Source organism: Formica exsecta, unplaced genomic scaffold, assembly GCF_003651465.1.
Source record: "Formica exsecta isolate Colony F162 unplaced genomic scaffold, ASM365146v1 scaffold37, whole genome shotgun sequence".
Lineage (NCBI taxonomy): Eukaryota > Metazoa > Arthropoda > Insecta > Hymenoptera > Formicidae > Formica > Formica exsecta.
This window is the reverse complement of record NW_021850941.1, coordinates 1,052,921-1,070,076: the sequence shown is the minus strand read 5'-3', so window position 1 is coordinate 1,070,076 and position 17,156 is coordinate 1,052,921. Positions and strand designations below refer to the sequence as shown.

At 32.6% G+C, this 17,156-nt stretch overlaps 1 protein-coding gene across 1 annotated transcript in view; it reads right to left on the bottom strand.

The window, feature by feature from the left end:
* Positions 1-14,774, bottom strand: part of LOC115239275 — a 20,295-nt gene extending 5,521 nt beyond the window's left edge. Inside the window, exons 1-2 of the mRNA XM_029813720.1 lie at positions 14,746-14,774; positions 12,868-13,013 (exon numbers count right to left, since the gene is read on the bottom strand). Of these exons, the coding sequence (XP_029669580.1) occupies positions 12,868-12,949 (82 nt within the window). The 5' untranslated portion in view covers positions 12,950-13,013; positions 14,746-14,774. The remainder of the gene's footprint in view (positions 1-12,867; positions 13,014-14,745) is intronic.
* Positions 14,775-17,156: the final 2,382 nt, after the last annotated feature.

The following is a 17,156-nucleotide window of genomic DNA, read 5'->3' as shown; positions in this document are numbered from 1 at the left end:
ATATAATTTTTTATGAATTTATAAGTTTCTAAACTTTATAACAAAAAATATAATCTTATATTTTCTTATGGTAATAATTAAAAATTGAATGACATTCCGAATTAATAACTTCGTGAGTTTTGATATTATTTATGTTTAACTTCTAATTGTAATTTATTTTCTGATTGTAATTATTAAACTGATAATATCGTAATACAAAGACCTCAATTTATCATGCATTTCACAACTTGTCAGTTTTCTATACATAATTTTATTTATATCCATAAACATAAACTCATCATCTCTTGCGATTTATTATCATCCTACTCCAAAAAATGCGCCTACTTCAAAAATCTCTTGAAATATATTGGCTCTTTCTCATAGATATCTACCCACCGCCAAGAACAAACCGACGAGATGTATTTTTTTGCAAGCCAATAAAGAGAAATTTATTCGCTTGTATTGCGTAAGTAATCACATCATGCTTGTTTTTTTCTGCAAATAACTTAAAAATTACTGCAATTTTTTGAACTCAAAGGTTAAAAGATTAATATTTGTCTAGTATAATACATACAATATTCATTTTGCAATAATGGAATTAATTCACTTCACCAGAATTAGGCCACGTCAATCAAACTCGCAAATACAGAAAAAATCGTAATTACCGAAAGAATCAGATGGCTCAAAACCCCATAATTTTTTTTCCGATTGTCGTTAATGTCTTTTTAATCGGTGGTATAATGAGTTTCTCCGACCATGTGTGTACTAGAAAAATGCGGCGATTGCACTCAGGCAACCGAGGACTTTGCCAATTGCAATTACGCAATGCGGAAGAGATCACGTATGTATACATACGGTCGTTTGTGCATTCATGCAAAATATTGTCAATGTTAAAGTGACGATGAAAATACTGAGTATCCATTTGTAAATGTATAAAAAACAAATTCCAATTGAGAGACGAACTAGTTTTGTTTTAATTTAATGAGAAAAAAAAAGATTGTTACAACATGCTACGATGTGGAAAGTATTCGTACTTCTCTGGGAAAGTATGGACATTTGTGCACACTGTGCACACGATTTATATCACATGTCGCAATAAGGCTGTTGCAATATGGTCGCATTAAAATAAAGTTTACACTAAATAAATATAAAACTTACATGTGTATATATATTTTTATATAAATAAATTTTATTATATAATATGATAATTTAAAATATTTCAATACAAATTAATTTGTCTGTAAGTTATAAAAATTATCGAACATTTTGAAGTAAGAAAAAACTCAAATATTAAGGAAGAGAGAGAGCGCAAGTTTATTCTATAGTATTTATAAATTTTAATATTTTCTTTCAGATGACACAGACTCTGTTATATTTCTTAACATATATGAATTAATTCTATAAAACTTATCAACATATCGTATTCATAAGGAAATGAAACAAGCTGTATAATTCAATAAAAATACAATTGAGTAAAATATATCTGACGATAAAATTCCAAACCCGCATATACTACGCGAGAGAATTGAATTTTAAGTATTCTAGTAATCTTAATCACAAGTACAAGTTGCGAGGATACAAACGGTGCGTTTCAACGTGATGGCGACCGCTTTCACCAGCTCACGCATTTCTCGATACAATTCCATTCGAAAGTTACATCTCGCAACTTGACTGCCGCGAGAAAGATGGGTCGAAGTAAAATCTCTAGAACAATATTTGTTTTATGTAACAATGATAGGCGGCGATAAGTATAGTAATGAAGATCGATCGCGAAACCGCAGCTGCAGATAGGTTCCTTGAATTGCATCTAAGCAGCATAGATGGTGATATTATGTCACAAGAATGCAAATCACGGAAATCTTTGCCACCGATGTGTATAATATCGCAGCATAATAATCTCACGCGCGCTTGCTCCGCAGTAAAGCCGTAAGGCTGAGTTATAATGTTAATACGTGGTTGCGTAAATCGCGAATCTCGTAGCACGTTTCGCCCAGCATAGCGCGATGTAAAATTTTGGCAACAATTCTGTTTGTTTTTGTCTAGACTAACTTGACATAATAAATTTTTATTTTTGCTTGTTTCTCTTTGCAATATCTATATATCCCATTTCTAAATCCTGAGATCCTTTCTTGTATATCCCAACAATAAAAAACTTTTAAATTATCCATATATATATATTTTTTTAATCGTTGCTGTAATTTGAATAATACTTAATCAGCAAAATGTTATTGTTCTTAAACTATCATCTTCTCAAATATTGAAATCTCTGTCAAAAAAATTTCTCGATATTAAAGTCCGCGTTAAAAGTAAATTTATTAAAAGCAGCGATAAAAAAGTATTCTACCAACTCAATTTGTTGGTGTAAATTAAGCGAAGCAATATGGCAAAATTGCATTGTGGCAAAGTCCGTGACTTTTGTAAAACCGGAAAAGATGACGAGTAAGGCCAACAAAGTAGGAACGCCTTCTTAGTTTCGTCGCCAGACTAATTAGACTGACGTACTGCATATTTTAATAATCGCCTGGTTAATCTCCGCGCCGCCGAGGCGTCAGAAAAGATTTCGTCACGTTAATATTCAGCGGACTTCTTAATGGACACCTCCGACTTTTGCTCCCTGTTCCACTTTTTCGGTTCCACAACATCGCTTCTCATCGCATAGATTACAAAATAGTAAAAGAAAAAATAAATTACTTCTATTAGGGGAACCATTAACGGACCTCGGATTACCACAATTTTCATTATTCGAGTTTTGATACTATTATAATTTAATTTCTCGATCTCGATGATAATGTGCAACGTTTTTATGATACTTTCTGTATGCAAAATTAATGAGAATAGCAATTCTTAATTACATCGTCATAAAATAATAAAGTCTCTTATTTTTTTACTTAAAAAGATTTGTTTATTAAAAATTTTATATAAAACTTTATTTGCGCGAGAGAAAAGATTAAAATAAAATTGAGATAAAATAGAGCGTATTATCCATCATAAAATGCAGTAATAGGTAATCTACTGTAATAACGATAAAGGTTGCTATGTTTTTAGAACGATGCGAGAAAAAATATATATGACGTAATTAAGAGATGTCCTCCCCGGCAATATAAAAAGCTTGCCAGAATTCGAGGGATTTAGGTGACACCGTCCACGCCATTGTTTGTTCCACAATGCACGCATTCACAACGCACTCTGCTAAATCCGTTGCTCGAATGTACAAATCCGCCAGCGGCCATTATTGAGCTTAATACCCGTCGCGATGTATCATGTCGAGCGTGCCGTTATGCTTGTTTCATATTTAGAAAAACAAAGAGTGTTACGTTCAAAAATTCTACAGCAAATGCAACTTTTATACCTATGGATTATTATCGTAAATATAAAATACAAATGCAAAATATATGTAAATTTTCTAATTTTATTTATGTATTAATCTCTTTAAATATGACATCACATACACATATACACACACATATTAAATATATGTGCTTTATAAAGATGTAGCTGATGAGATGTCTCATCTGATTACATTGAGAAATGGTTACCCATGCAATTCTGACGATATTAAAGATTGTAACGGTACCTCTAATCGGCCTGTCACTTTTACTCGAACAGAGTAGGCGAGCAATTTAATAGTCAGCCAGTCGAATGACCGACTAAACTTCACGAGAGTGACTGACCTTCGTTGAGCGTATCCTTGACACGCTTTCGAAAAGCTAGCCGCCAGCACGACGTGGATCACGTTTAGCATTTGTAATTTGCTAAAGAAGATTTTGCCGAAGATGACGAACATACATATACCACATGGTAGGCACAATCACGCGAGCCATGTTACGTAAATGTCTATTATGGCGCAATGCATACTGATAGAGTGATCAAAGCGAACGGTTCTACCTATCGACACGCGACTACATTGTCACTCTAGCGCTGTCAATACACAGACACACACAATAGCAAAACACAATATAATATCTCCGAAAATACGATGCCAATACCAACGTTCTTTCTGCATATCTTTCTATAAGTAGCAAAGTATTAAACCAATATCAATAACATATTAGTCACAATTAAATTAAAAAATATTGTTCTCAATGTCATTAAGCCAATCAAAAAAGAAAAAAAAGTAACAGTATTCTAACATCTTTGTAAAAAATTCTTTGCAAAATGAAAGTGGATTTTTTCTAAAAGAAAAAGGACATCTTTTCAAATAATACAATATTTCGCAAGATATATCGGGGCTTCAATAGCAAGAAGATCTTTGAGACTGTGAAAGTGTGGGGCTTTCAGTACATTCACTTGACTCCCAACTCTTATTATACATGACATATATCATAGACTATACTCGCACACCGTCGAAATGGCCGCGTAGGATCGATCCGATACAGTAGAATCCTTCCGAATTTGGAGACCGCGGGGCGTAGGAATATATAGAGAAAAAGGGAAAGCAATGGGGTTCTCGAGCAAATCGTTTCCGCCAAATGGAAGAGGCAGGTTTTCAGGAATGGAAATGGCTGCCACCGGTTGAAATTGACTCGCAGAATCGCAATGCGGAAAAGCGGATGCGACTTCAGCGTGCTTCGTAGACTCGTTGAGCGTGCAATTGGTATGAACAAGAGAATTTCGGATTTTGATGGAATTTCTTTCTTTCTTTCTCTTTCTCCTTGTGACAAGCGTAATTTTTTGCGGAAAACAAGTGAAGAAGACGATTGCGTCGCTGACACATGACGCTGAATAAATTCCGATTTTATTTATGATCTACTTTGAAACTCGTGATTTGTTTTTGAATGTCATGATTATTATTCATATCTATTCACGATTGCCTGTAGATTGTGTGTGTGTGCGTGTGTGTGCGCGCGCGCGCGATTTCCTATTGATTATTCATTATAATTTAATAAGATAATTGTTAACATCATACATATACATCGTTACGTAATTATAAGTAATACTATATGTAATATAAACATGAGTAATAAATTAAGAAAATATAATATTAAATGGAATATTAAAGGAAACAATTATGCAACATTATAATTGTAATTGTATAAAAGAATCGTGTGTGTGTGTATGTGTGTGTATATATAATTACAGAATTTTTTTATACATATTTTTTGTATATTCTTTATTAAAGAACAGTGTGTGTGTGATTATAAAAAAGCTGTTATTAAATAATCCAATTAGCAAATTTTAGCAAAAACCAAGTAATATTTATCCAGCTATTTATCTAAATTATTGTTTAAATTATATGAATGTGTATGTTCGAAGAGAATTATGAAGTGGAAAATTTAATCTGACAGCCGCAAGTTTCTACTGAAGAAATGCAAATACAACGAAAAAACAAAATATTTCCGTGAGGAAATACAAGTAATATAATAACCGCTGCTGATGCAACAACTAGATTTGCAAAAGCAATGTTATTATTTTCACTTTATAATACAACATTTAATTATTATTTGTAACAAATAATATTTTTAAGTAAATAATAACTCTTAATTTTTAGATTATTAGATATAAAATATTTTTAAAAAGTACATGTTTATTTAGGAAAGAATAGACTTAATTTTAAATGAGCAGGATTAAAATGCTTTCTAAATCCGAAATGTAAAACAACAATTGCTCTTCAGCGTAATTTAACAAAGAGACTTTGATCCTTTGCACAATAAATATAAATCAGATTCTGAAACTTGGCTTACGTCGGCATAAATCTATAAGAAACAGAAGAAGAAGAAGGAAGCATCATCGGCATGTAACGACTACTTGAAAATGCCATCAGGATGGTACTCCTGATGCCTTCACCGAATACTTTAGCCAGGTACTGAGCTCCGTTATTACTGTTTCCGCCCATCGCCATATTTCCTTACGAGGTTCCTTTCTCCAGAGGACAAGCGTTCCGGCACTTGCGTGCTCGGAAAATGGAGTTTACGTAATTTCATCAACGGCGGGAGATGGAAAAAGGGGTAGGAGAGAAATGCACATTGTGTCGGAAGAAAGTCTGCAGCGATGCAATCATCTGAGAGAAAGAAAGATAGAGAAAGAGAAAGAAGAAAGAGAGAGAGAGAAGCAACTTCGATTCCTTTTCTAACTTTACTCAACGCGAAGAGCCACCGCATCAACAGAGAAATGAAGCCAATCAGCTTCGTTGAAAACTTTCTCTCCAACGTGTTTGCGTAGAAATGGCACTTTCGTCTCGTCCGTCGCACGCGGTTGACCTTTCGCAGACGTTACAGGGCTAATTAAACTCCATCGCAGAAAAAGCTCGAAGCCCGGCTTCGTCGTCGTCGTTGAGTTTTATCGACGGACTCTTTTTGTTGCGCAGGGTGCGGTAATAAATGACGCGAGGAGAGTAACCGCGCGTTCGGCGTAACCTCGGTGACATGGGTGGCGCAATGAGAAATTACATCGCCAACTTGACATCGTTCAGTTACACCTTCGGTTAACGATCTTGACGCCCGTCAAGAGTCGAGCCAGAATGACATGTATCTGCGGTGGCGCGAGAGAAGGCGAGACCATAGCATTTCATTTCAGATATGGGTAATATATGAGAAAATATTTAGATTTGCTTATCAGTTCTTACAATAATATTTAATTTTCATTATTTAAAATTTGGCAATTATTTTATTCTCGTGATGTTCTGCATTTTTCTGTGCTTTCTCACTTTCTGTCTTTTTGATATAAATATAGTATCATATCAAATACATAAATCTAATCCATCAGAAATTTATTCCTGCAAGACGAGCTTCTTCGATAAGCTTGGTAACGATGCGGCAACCCAGCCATTTCGTCCTCTTTTCTTTCTTTCCTATGTCACAAATTCGATATCATTTTACGATCGCCGCCAATGTCTCATGGGACTTTAACGTTTCATTTCACTCAGGGCTGTCTTTATGTGCCGCTGTTTAAGTGCTCATCTTTAAAGATAAGCTGACCTGAGATAAAAATTATAACTAAATAAATGTACCCATAAAAAGTTTAAAATTATCAGTAGCTTAACTATCACGTTGAAAAGTGTTGAGTTTATATTTATAGATTAGAAATTATTTTCTTATTATTTAAATATCAATTTGATTATACATTATTATCTTTCTATCAATTTTTAAAATTTGATAATAGATTTTGTAAATTCTTATTATAATAAGAGTTGTATGATTTAAATGTAATTTAAAAAAAAAAAATTTATTTCTCATATTTTTTGCCAAAGTTTGTTAGAGAATGTTCCTTCTTCTATCATAAGAGGTTGCGATGACAATTCTGTCTTTGGCGCAGTGCATTTCGTCATGCACTTTCTTCCGAAACGCACGTTTATGTGCATCTACGTTGAAATCGCCCTCGTAAAGATCGCGAGATGGGTTCGAAATGGTAAGCGGACGTGACGAGAACACGTGGATAGCCACGTGAAATCGATGCAGAACGGCGAGTTGATCGAAAAGAGGCGCGGCGAAACGTGAGCAGGCGTTCTTCACCGCATTCTTTATCCATTTCAATTCCTTTTTCGCATTTATTGCTTACATAGTAACCTTTCCTTCTCATTACTTATGTTAAGCGAAAAGGTCATGCGCGACATTAGTTTTATAGATATTTGTAGACACGATATTTTCAACAACAAAAGATATAATATATGTGTATGGTTAAAATAAAATAACTTGTTATCATATTAATATTTAATAATTTTCAAATAAAGCATTATATGCAATTATATCTTGATTAAATCACTTTGCATCTATTTAAAAGAGAGATGGTTACGAAAACCTGTTTGAAAAAAATTTTGAACACGATAGGATTTATAATATAGTATATCATAAATTTGAATAACATACGATTTTGTATAAATTTACAATTTAAGTAACAGTTATCATATATCTTGCAAGAATATATGTAAAATATGCAGAATATGTCTATTTTTTGTAAATATTATCAAGTCGCAATATTTTTTCGATCTTTTCTTTTAAAATTAATATGTAGCGATATACATATATAAATGTAAATATAAATAATAGTTATTCATAATATATATGCATTAAAATAAAAAAGCATATATATGTATATATATATTTTTTTTTTTTCAAGAAAGATAATTTTCGAAATTCTCCAATCCGTATATTTACGCGCGAGCAACATCAACAACGTGCTGCACCATTCTTGTGCATCTATAAAATAGCACGTGACTAGGATGACGCTCGCAGCAGCAGCGCCATTAAGAGCACATTTCGGCAGTTGTAAGCGGTCGGAAGCAGATTATGTTATCCTATTGTCAAACGTATAATCATATTTCATGGCGGCAAAGCGCGCCGACTGTTGATGGCGTAATTAAACTGTGATAAATTCAACGTACGCCATTAGATAATGAGTGCGCCAGCTGAACGTAACGCAGGACCGTTTAGGTGCGTTCGTTTCGTAATTAATCCTGTAAATGCAATAACGCAATCCGCGCGGTGTATTTTCTCACGTTGGATTCACCGCTGCGAGATTATCTGTCTGACCGGATAATATTATCACAAAACGTTTGCTAGTAATTGATAGATGCGGAGTATCCGCTTTGATATACGCTCTGCTTGATTAGCAAAAACGAAAGAGAGGGAGGGATGATCGCAAATCATGAAAAGAATGATAGAATAATTTCAGAATGGTTGCACATGCCAATTCTTGATAGCAAAATAATGCATACGAAGTGTCCTAGAAACTCTGACATATATTATAATATTACGAGACAAATTCTTTAACAAATTTTGCTGAAAAAAGTCAATTTCTTTCAAAATAAAATTTCGAGTAGGCAAAATATTTCAAAAATTTTATTATTTATTGTTATGCTTTTTAATATGTGATGTGTGTTAAAAATATCTTTGTAATTAAAATTAAAGTTTAAAATAGAAATCCTGTTAATTTTAGATAAATAATAGATCATATAATAGATCATAAAACTATTATTTTTAATTGCATTTTGAAATTTATTTTATTAATTTATTTTTATTTCTTTGCAATTTGTTTGATATTTAAAGCAACGTGATCAAGGAATAGGAATAAACACAAAAATTCGTAAAAAATATATTATACATCGAGTTTAAGTGATTTTACATTTAAAAAGCAATATTGTATTAAACGTTGAAAAATATGATCAGAATCAGCAGCAATTGTACGTAAACGCGTAATTGCGTGAAAGCTTTGCAGCATCCGTATTTTCGCAAGATGCGCTGCGAAAGTTTGCGTTCTCACAGGTGTCATAAAGTGCGACGATTTCGCAATAGTGGTCTGTACGGTTGGACGGTGTTATCTAATTTTGGTTTTGTTTTACCGCGGTCGGCCGCAAACCGAGCACGTCGACGGCGTTGCAGCAAAGATCGAGCTTTTCTCTCGAAATCGCAATCAGAAGCACGTACACTTGTGGAAATGCCGCGTAATACTCTCACCATCTCTAGGAATTCCAGCGCGGTAAAACAAACAAAAAAAGCGATGTTTGAACGTCCAACGGCACCGGTTTCGTTAACAGCAACGTCCGTTAATGCGATTAGCCACGGATAAAGTTTCTGTTTTCTATCGGAGTTTACTTTTTATAATTATCTAAAAGAGCTCTCTGTATGTATATATAATTATCTTTTCTATAGCAAAAAGAATTCTCTGTATAATGTAATTTATTTGGATGCTACTTTTATATTGGATGTTATTTTAATATTAATTTTTTTTATTTCTTTAAATAAATAGATAAATCTGTAGAGAAAGATATGCATAATTTTCTTTTTAACATAGACAATCTTTCGTACATAATTGTTTCAAAATTTTTAAGAACGATCTAAATAAATATATATTGACAGTACTGACTAGATTTATACTTGTTAGTTATATATTTATAGTTGTTCAAGCATTAAACAAGTTATATGTAAAAAAAATAATACATATATACTGTGTATTATATTATGCATAACGAATAAATTTAACTGCAACGTTATCTAAAGATTTTTCGCAATTTTAATGATTTTTGAGCGGAAATAGAATGTTGCTTTCAACTTGTCAACTTTGCTCATTAAAAAATTAAACTTCTTGAGGCGTGACGGCTTAGTAATAAAAAACGCGAGCCTTTCGTAAGATAATACGCCGGGATATAAGTCGTTAACTTGAAGTTCCAGCAAGGAAATATTGCTATCAAGAGACAACGCCGCGAAACAAGAAAAATGAATAAATCTTCTTTTACGAATTATAACGATAATTAGAAATGTTCATTTCGTGTAAAGGACAACGTAAAATTTTATATAAATTCTTTGTGATAAAAGTGGGACAAAATTGAGATGTTTATTTTAAATAAGCGTAAATTCTCTCAGAGCTTGTCTAGAAGAAAGCAAAATAAAATAAAATTCTTTTTACAATAAATTTTGTTAACAAAAGTTTTATAACAAAATTACATATTATGTGTATGTCTGTTGTTTTGGCTGTAACTTAGAACAATATCTTTTATAGAAAAAATATCTTTTTGAGATTGATCTCTCTCTTTCTCTTTGTAATCGCTTATTATACATGCTCAAGTCGTAAATACAACTATTTTTCTGCGTATAACTTTAAAATTTATATATACGATCATAATTTTACAATTCCCATCATATCGCTGGTTTCTAGTTAGACTTATTAGGAAACTAATCTTTTCAAGCGTGACGGGCGTGTAGCAATTCGCAAGATTTTTGTGCAAGATAAGGCTCTAAGATATACGTTATTAGTCCAGAATCAATAAAGAAAGATTCAAGAATAAAGAATATATATTACTGTATGTAAAAGAAAGAGAGGGAGACAGAAAAAGAACGGCATGCAAGTTCCGTACAAGTGCAACGCCTCGCGCAGAACGAGTGGAGGGAGTAACTCGTGTCCTGATGCACTTCCGCTCCGCGGAGTAAATCGTGTGCATTGCAATGCAACGGACTACCGCCGGCGGTTGAGCGTAACCACCGGCACGTAAGATTATGAAATTCGATAGAATAGCGTCATTGTGTTTGCTAGCTCCTTTATTGTTAGCCCTGTACTATATTCCGATGCAGAAACGTTTGTACGAAACAAGTATGTTTTTGCGGCACGAGAACAGCCTCAATGAAACTTGCTATTAACTCACAAAAAAAAAAAAAAATACTAGATATATTATTTTGAAAACATTATACATTAGTCGAGCGATGAAGTTTCTACTGATTTTCATTCGCATTTTTATTGAAAAAAATTGCTATTAAATTGATATATCATAAAATATGAGAGTAAAGAGAGAAAAGAGAGAGTAATGTTATTTAATATTTAAAAGAGTAACTCGTTAGCATTGAACTTTAATTTTTTGTTTTTTCTGTCTTAAATTATAATAACATTTTTTTTATTTCAGTATAATTTGGTTGTATCTTAAAACATAGTAAAGTACATCTAATTTAATAAAAAAGAAGCATCGGTATTTACTTTTTGGATTAATATGCAGTGTAACTAATAGTGTGAATATAAAAGTTATATCTTATAAAATAAATTTAAAGTATAAGTAATTAATATATATAAAATATCCAAGTGCATTAAAAATCTGCATCAGAAATAGTACGATAAATTGTGTAATAATATTTATGAAAATGCACAGATTGTGATTATTGCATAAATCATGACGTGAAAAGAGAAGGTGAGATCAATGGAAAAGAATGTTCTTGAGGCGCATAGATCATTGATATACTTGCTCAATGATTGTACTCTCAAGGTCAGTAAACTTACTGTACGATCACGGTCAGCGAAAAGGTCTCTGATAGAATTGGACTGAATTCTATCTAAGCAAAGAGGCCACTTTCAAGATTCAAGCGGAAATTCAGCGAGAAAAGTCATGTGTATGTGTGTGTGTGTATATGTATGAGGTTGTGTGATACGTTCCTGAATTCTATTTTACCTTCGACCGAAATGTTTCATCAATTTTAAATTAAGTACAACGGGCTTTCATTTTATCACAAGCTCGATCTTTTCGCGAAGACAAAAATTATGTATAAAACTTTGTGAAATCATATAGATACAAATATAAAAAATTATAAATATTATATAATTATTGCATAATTTTGAAGAATGCAATTTGCAAGAAAGCAAATTATCATTCTCGATGTACATATAATTTAAATTTGTAAGTTTAATATAATAATAAAAGTTGATTATTTGAAATTAATCGAAAGCGCTATAGAAATGATGGAAGAAATGAGTTTTAGTGTCGGTGAAAGCGCCGAGAAAAAAAAATGAAAAAAAAAGTTAATTGAAAGAGTGGATGTGTAAGCATGGTCTGATGAAATGTGAAAATAATGACAGTGTAACAGCTTTATAGATTGAACTAAAAGTCTGGTGATACGCATTACTATAGATAGTAATTATATGGTAAGGGCTACAGTGTCATTATGGTAATGGTGACATCATTTTCAACAATTTATGCAATTTAATAACTATGTTATCATTAATAAGTGATTACTTCAAGAAAATACAGGAATATGTAATCCTAAAAAAATTATATTAAATAGCTTGAGCAGAGATAATGAAAAAACTACAAAATGTATTATTTAAATTAATTAAAAAGAGTTTAAAATTTTTTAACTGTTTTAAGTTGATGTAACTATTTTTAGTAACTAATTTGAGTTGATATTTTTAATAAATAAATATTACTATTATACAGGATGACTGTAATAACATTTTGCCGTATTCACGTTTAACCGTTTTAAAAAGCATAAAGCGAAATATAAATTTTATATCGTTAAATTATAGAGAGATTATTTTATTCCCTGGATAACAATAATGGCGCAGAATCACTCGTGGAAATCATTAACAAGCCGTCGAAAGCAGATCACACCGCGTCACATTTACGGCATACACTCCACTCCGCGAAATTGTAACAACACCAGATTACGTCAATCGAAAAAAAAAAACAAATCCACATACCACTGAGTCTACCGGGAATAGCGTGCAACGATCCCACGAAAAGAACCGACAATAGTAGAAAAAATGCGATCTTTGTGGCCATGTCGTCCTGGATGTCACCGCGAGATCGTTCAAATGGTCCAGCCTGTTTCGCCGAATCTTCTCGTCTGAGGACAGGACCTCATGTAATTCTCGAGACGATCGATCGACGTCCTTAACGAGCGCGCGCGCGGACGCGCGAGATCGAGAGATCGAGTAATGCTGGGCTTCCAGCAGCAAGCCAGAGAATGTCGCCCGAGCACGTGTACCACTCGAATTTCTCGAGGAAAGAGTTACGGCGCATCGGTTATACGGTAGAATGTCACACCCAGATCGGCATCCGACAAACCGAGTTCTCTTTTGGTGTAAGTCCTTGTAAATGGTACGCTCGTGCATCGGTGTGCATGAGTTTGACGAAATTCTGGTAAGGTCACCGTGAATTCGGGTCGAGATCAGATATCGCCGAATGGCCATTGTGTCGCGGTGAAAGGTAAAGAAAGAAATATTTTTAAACGCAAAGTGCTTGACAGTAACTCCTTTACAAGAAAGCAATCTAAATATTAACTGTTTTAATATATTATTATTAAATAAATTATTTATATATTAAATAAATTATATTATTACATTATTTATTAAATAAATTATTCCAGCCCAGCACACGCAATTATTTTTATACATTAAATATTGTATAATTAAATATTCTTGTGTGTGCATTCAAATGTTCAATATTCAAAATACATTCCAGCAAGCTGTCTTGACATACAATATTGCTATTAATCGAAAATCTGCATTGCTAATATATTTTTCAAAAATAAGTTATAAAAGAAGATAAAATTGCAAATGCAAAAGATTTATCAAGATTAAAGATAAAGAAAAAAAGTTTTAAATGCAAAATAAAGTTAAAAATATATATGCTTTATTATTGTCTTTTTAATTATTCATTCAGGCATGGAATCAACTTTTGAACGATCTGAAAGAAATTTATATCAAATTTAATATGCTTAGAGAATATGTTTAATTACATACACACTGTTTTCTTATATTATTTGTCTCGCAGAAGTTTAATTTTAAATTTGTGTATTCTAATAAAAATCTGTGCCAAGCCGGGGAGCGAAATAGAAAATTTGTTTTACATTTTCGGCCAACAAGTAAAATTCCTTCGAAAATTATTAACCTGCTTTGTCGGATGCACTGCGCGAATTCGTTGCAAAGCACTCAAGTACATTATTTATTCGCAAAGCGAATGTATTCAAATTCAATCTATTTTCACTTTCCACGTATCACCGTCGATGCGCCGTTCTTCTTGACATACACATGCATATATTAATGCGCCCATTCTAGGGACGTATGACTACGTTAATCGAGTACATTGGCTAAGGAGTTGCAAGTAAATGCATCTATGCACACGTAAAGATCAATGCGCTTCCTGTAGAAGAACGCTATATATATACGCAAAAGTTCTTGATATTTTATCTTATTAATTTCAATATATTTTTAATTATTATTGTATTTAGTCAAATAATCAAAACAAAAACATGTGCACTACACACAACTATCGATAATAATTATATTTTTATAAATATATATATCAATGCAATAAGAGAAGAAATTTGTATTTATATTCCTGTCATTTATAATTAGTATATTTTTTAAATTCTATTTCTTTCTTTCCATTTTTATATTATTCTATTGTATTATATATGTCACATACATATTTGTATACATATACATGCACATTTGCTTGCAAATTCTTAGGATGTACTTTAAATTCTCAGCCACTAAAAACAGACAAAGCTACGAGATCCAGCAATTAATTAACGTAAAGCAAGTCGCACATCAATAACGTTCTTTTTCGGATACCTTGATCAGTTTAAGAAGACACTTCCCTGATCAACCTTCCGAGGCAAACAACGATAAACTGAACGTGGTTCCTACATTCACTTTTCAATTGGTTTCCACTGGCCGACCTTCATTGGCTATTCATACTCGTCTCAGACGCGGAACGAACATCCTCGATCAACATACTTTTAGCCTAGATATTCGAGAAAGATACGTGTCGTCAGAATTCCCCCGTTCTGATGGCCGCAAACATCCTCGAAATAATTTCCTTCGTGATTTGCATATACGTCGATCTGGGAAAATGATTTGATGGTTGTAGCGCATCAGTTATTACTGCAATTGTGCGTCGCGGTAATTTCTGGACATATTGTGTTCTTCGGCAAGAAATGTATATTCTTATATTACCAGAATAAAAACCAAAGAGATATTGGTTATTTTAATGGCACAATTGAAAAGCGATTTAATTAATTATCATTAAAAAATTTTAAGAATTATTAAAGAATGTCTTTATAAAAAGATATAATAAAATCTTGTATTTTACTAAATAATATTAATTGAATTTTATCTCAAAGAAATTTAACAGACCTTATTGTTAAACTATTTAATATTGAAAATAAAATAAAGCAAAAATATATTTCAAACTTGTTATAGAACTTGAAAGCACATTCGATGGTTCTGATGTTTTATATAGATGCAATTTATAGAATTTCACGTAACAGTTCTTCGATTATAAAACTCATTTAAATTTTTTGCAACAATTTCCGTTATATTATACGGATGAATAATCGCAAATAATTGAAAAATGCAATCGTGCGAATTGGTCAGAATTCGAGAAACGTTGAGAGTTAATTTTTTCACAAAAAGATCTTGATTCATCGATTTAATTTCATTTTCTCTGTACGCGCGGGTCGCCTTTCACCGAATTGTAAATTGAATTTATCGACCCGCTCGACTGGCACGCCCGAAAAAATATGCGTGACGTAAACAGACGTTGCTTTCGTAGAATTCTTTGGTCTCCAGGGAGAGACCGAGCTTCTTCTTCGTTTTCCGGATCTTCGAGAAGTACTTCACGGGTGAAATTCTCGAGATATCGCGCGCTCGGGGATTCCTCGGAATCCCGATCTAAAGTGGATCCTTAGCCATTTAGGAAAGGATTTTACAATTTGGTATTGTAATATAATTAATAATTAATTAACGTTTATAAATAATATGTAACTATATATATATATATATATCGCGATCTCGAATCACATATTTTATAATTTATTCATTTAATCAAATAAGAATTAAAATAATAAAAAACCAAATTATAAATTATCGTTTTGTTGCGTTTTTTTACGAACAATAATTATTTCTTTAACAACACATAGAGTCAAATATATTTTGTCCGCGATGCTATATTATTTGATTTTTCGATCTAGATATAATTTGGATTAAGAATGTGCTAAACCGTTGAATCGCAAAATCGGATAATTAATATAATGATAAGTTCCGTGATACATTAATCGTTTAATAAATAATTGATCTATATTTTAAAATACTTATATAATTTAATATTTTGCATATCTATTTCATAGTACATAAAATATTTCGACAGCGAGTTAGGATAATATCTAACTAGTATTTGGTCTTGGCAGCGTAAACGTTAGCGCGCTATTGTTACGACTTTGTTATTATTTATACGGAGACACTTGAATAGAACTGTAGTGGGGCGAGTCGCTCCATCAAATTCGTTTCCTAAACGCGATCGCGACAAGTATCAGAAAATAATTTGATAAGATTAATATCTACTTATCTTTTACATACATTACCACGATAAGAAATAATTATTTCTTCAAAAATAAAATTTAAAATTAAATATATTTTCGACGCTTTATCGTTTGACTTTTAACAGCATCTAAATATGATTCGGATTAAGATCGAGCAATTAAACAATCGATTCGCAAAATCAAGTAATTAACACAAGACTTCGCGATACATCAATCGTTTAATAAATATAATTAATCATAATTCAAAATATATTTTATACACTTTAATATTCCGCGTATATATATAATATAATAGTACATAAAATATTTCGGCAACGACTTTTCGATAACATGGTATTCAGCCTTGGCGGCGTAAACATTGGCGCGCTATTGTTTACGTATCATGATTTTGTTATTACTCATACAGCGACACTTGAATAAGAACTATAGTGGGGTGAGACGCTCCATCAACATCAAATTCCTTTCTTATGTTATCATTCACACGACGACATCCGCGCAGTGAAGTAGCTCGTCGGTGCCGTCATCGTGTCGCGGACGGCTTTCGCGTCTTTCGCGTCGCGTGTCAGTACAGCATTGCCACGAGTCGCACAATGGCTCATATGTGGCACGCGCATTTGTGCGTTGAACGCACATTAGTGCGTCGTCGTTGCCGTCATCGTGCCG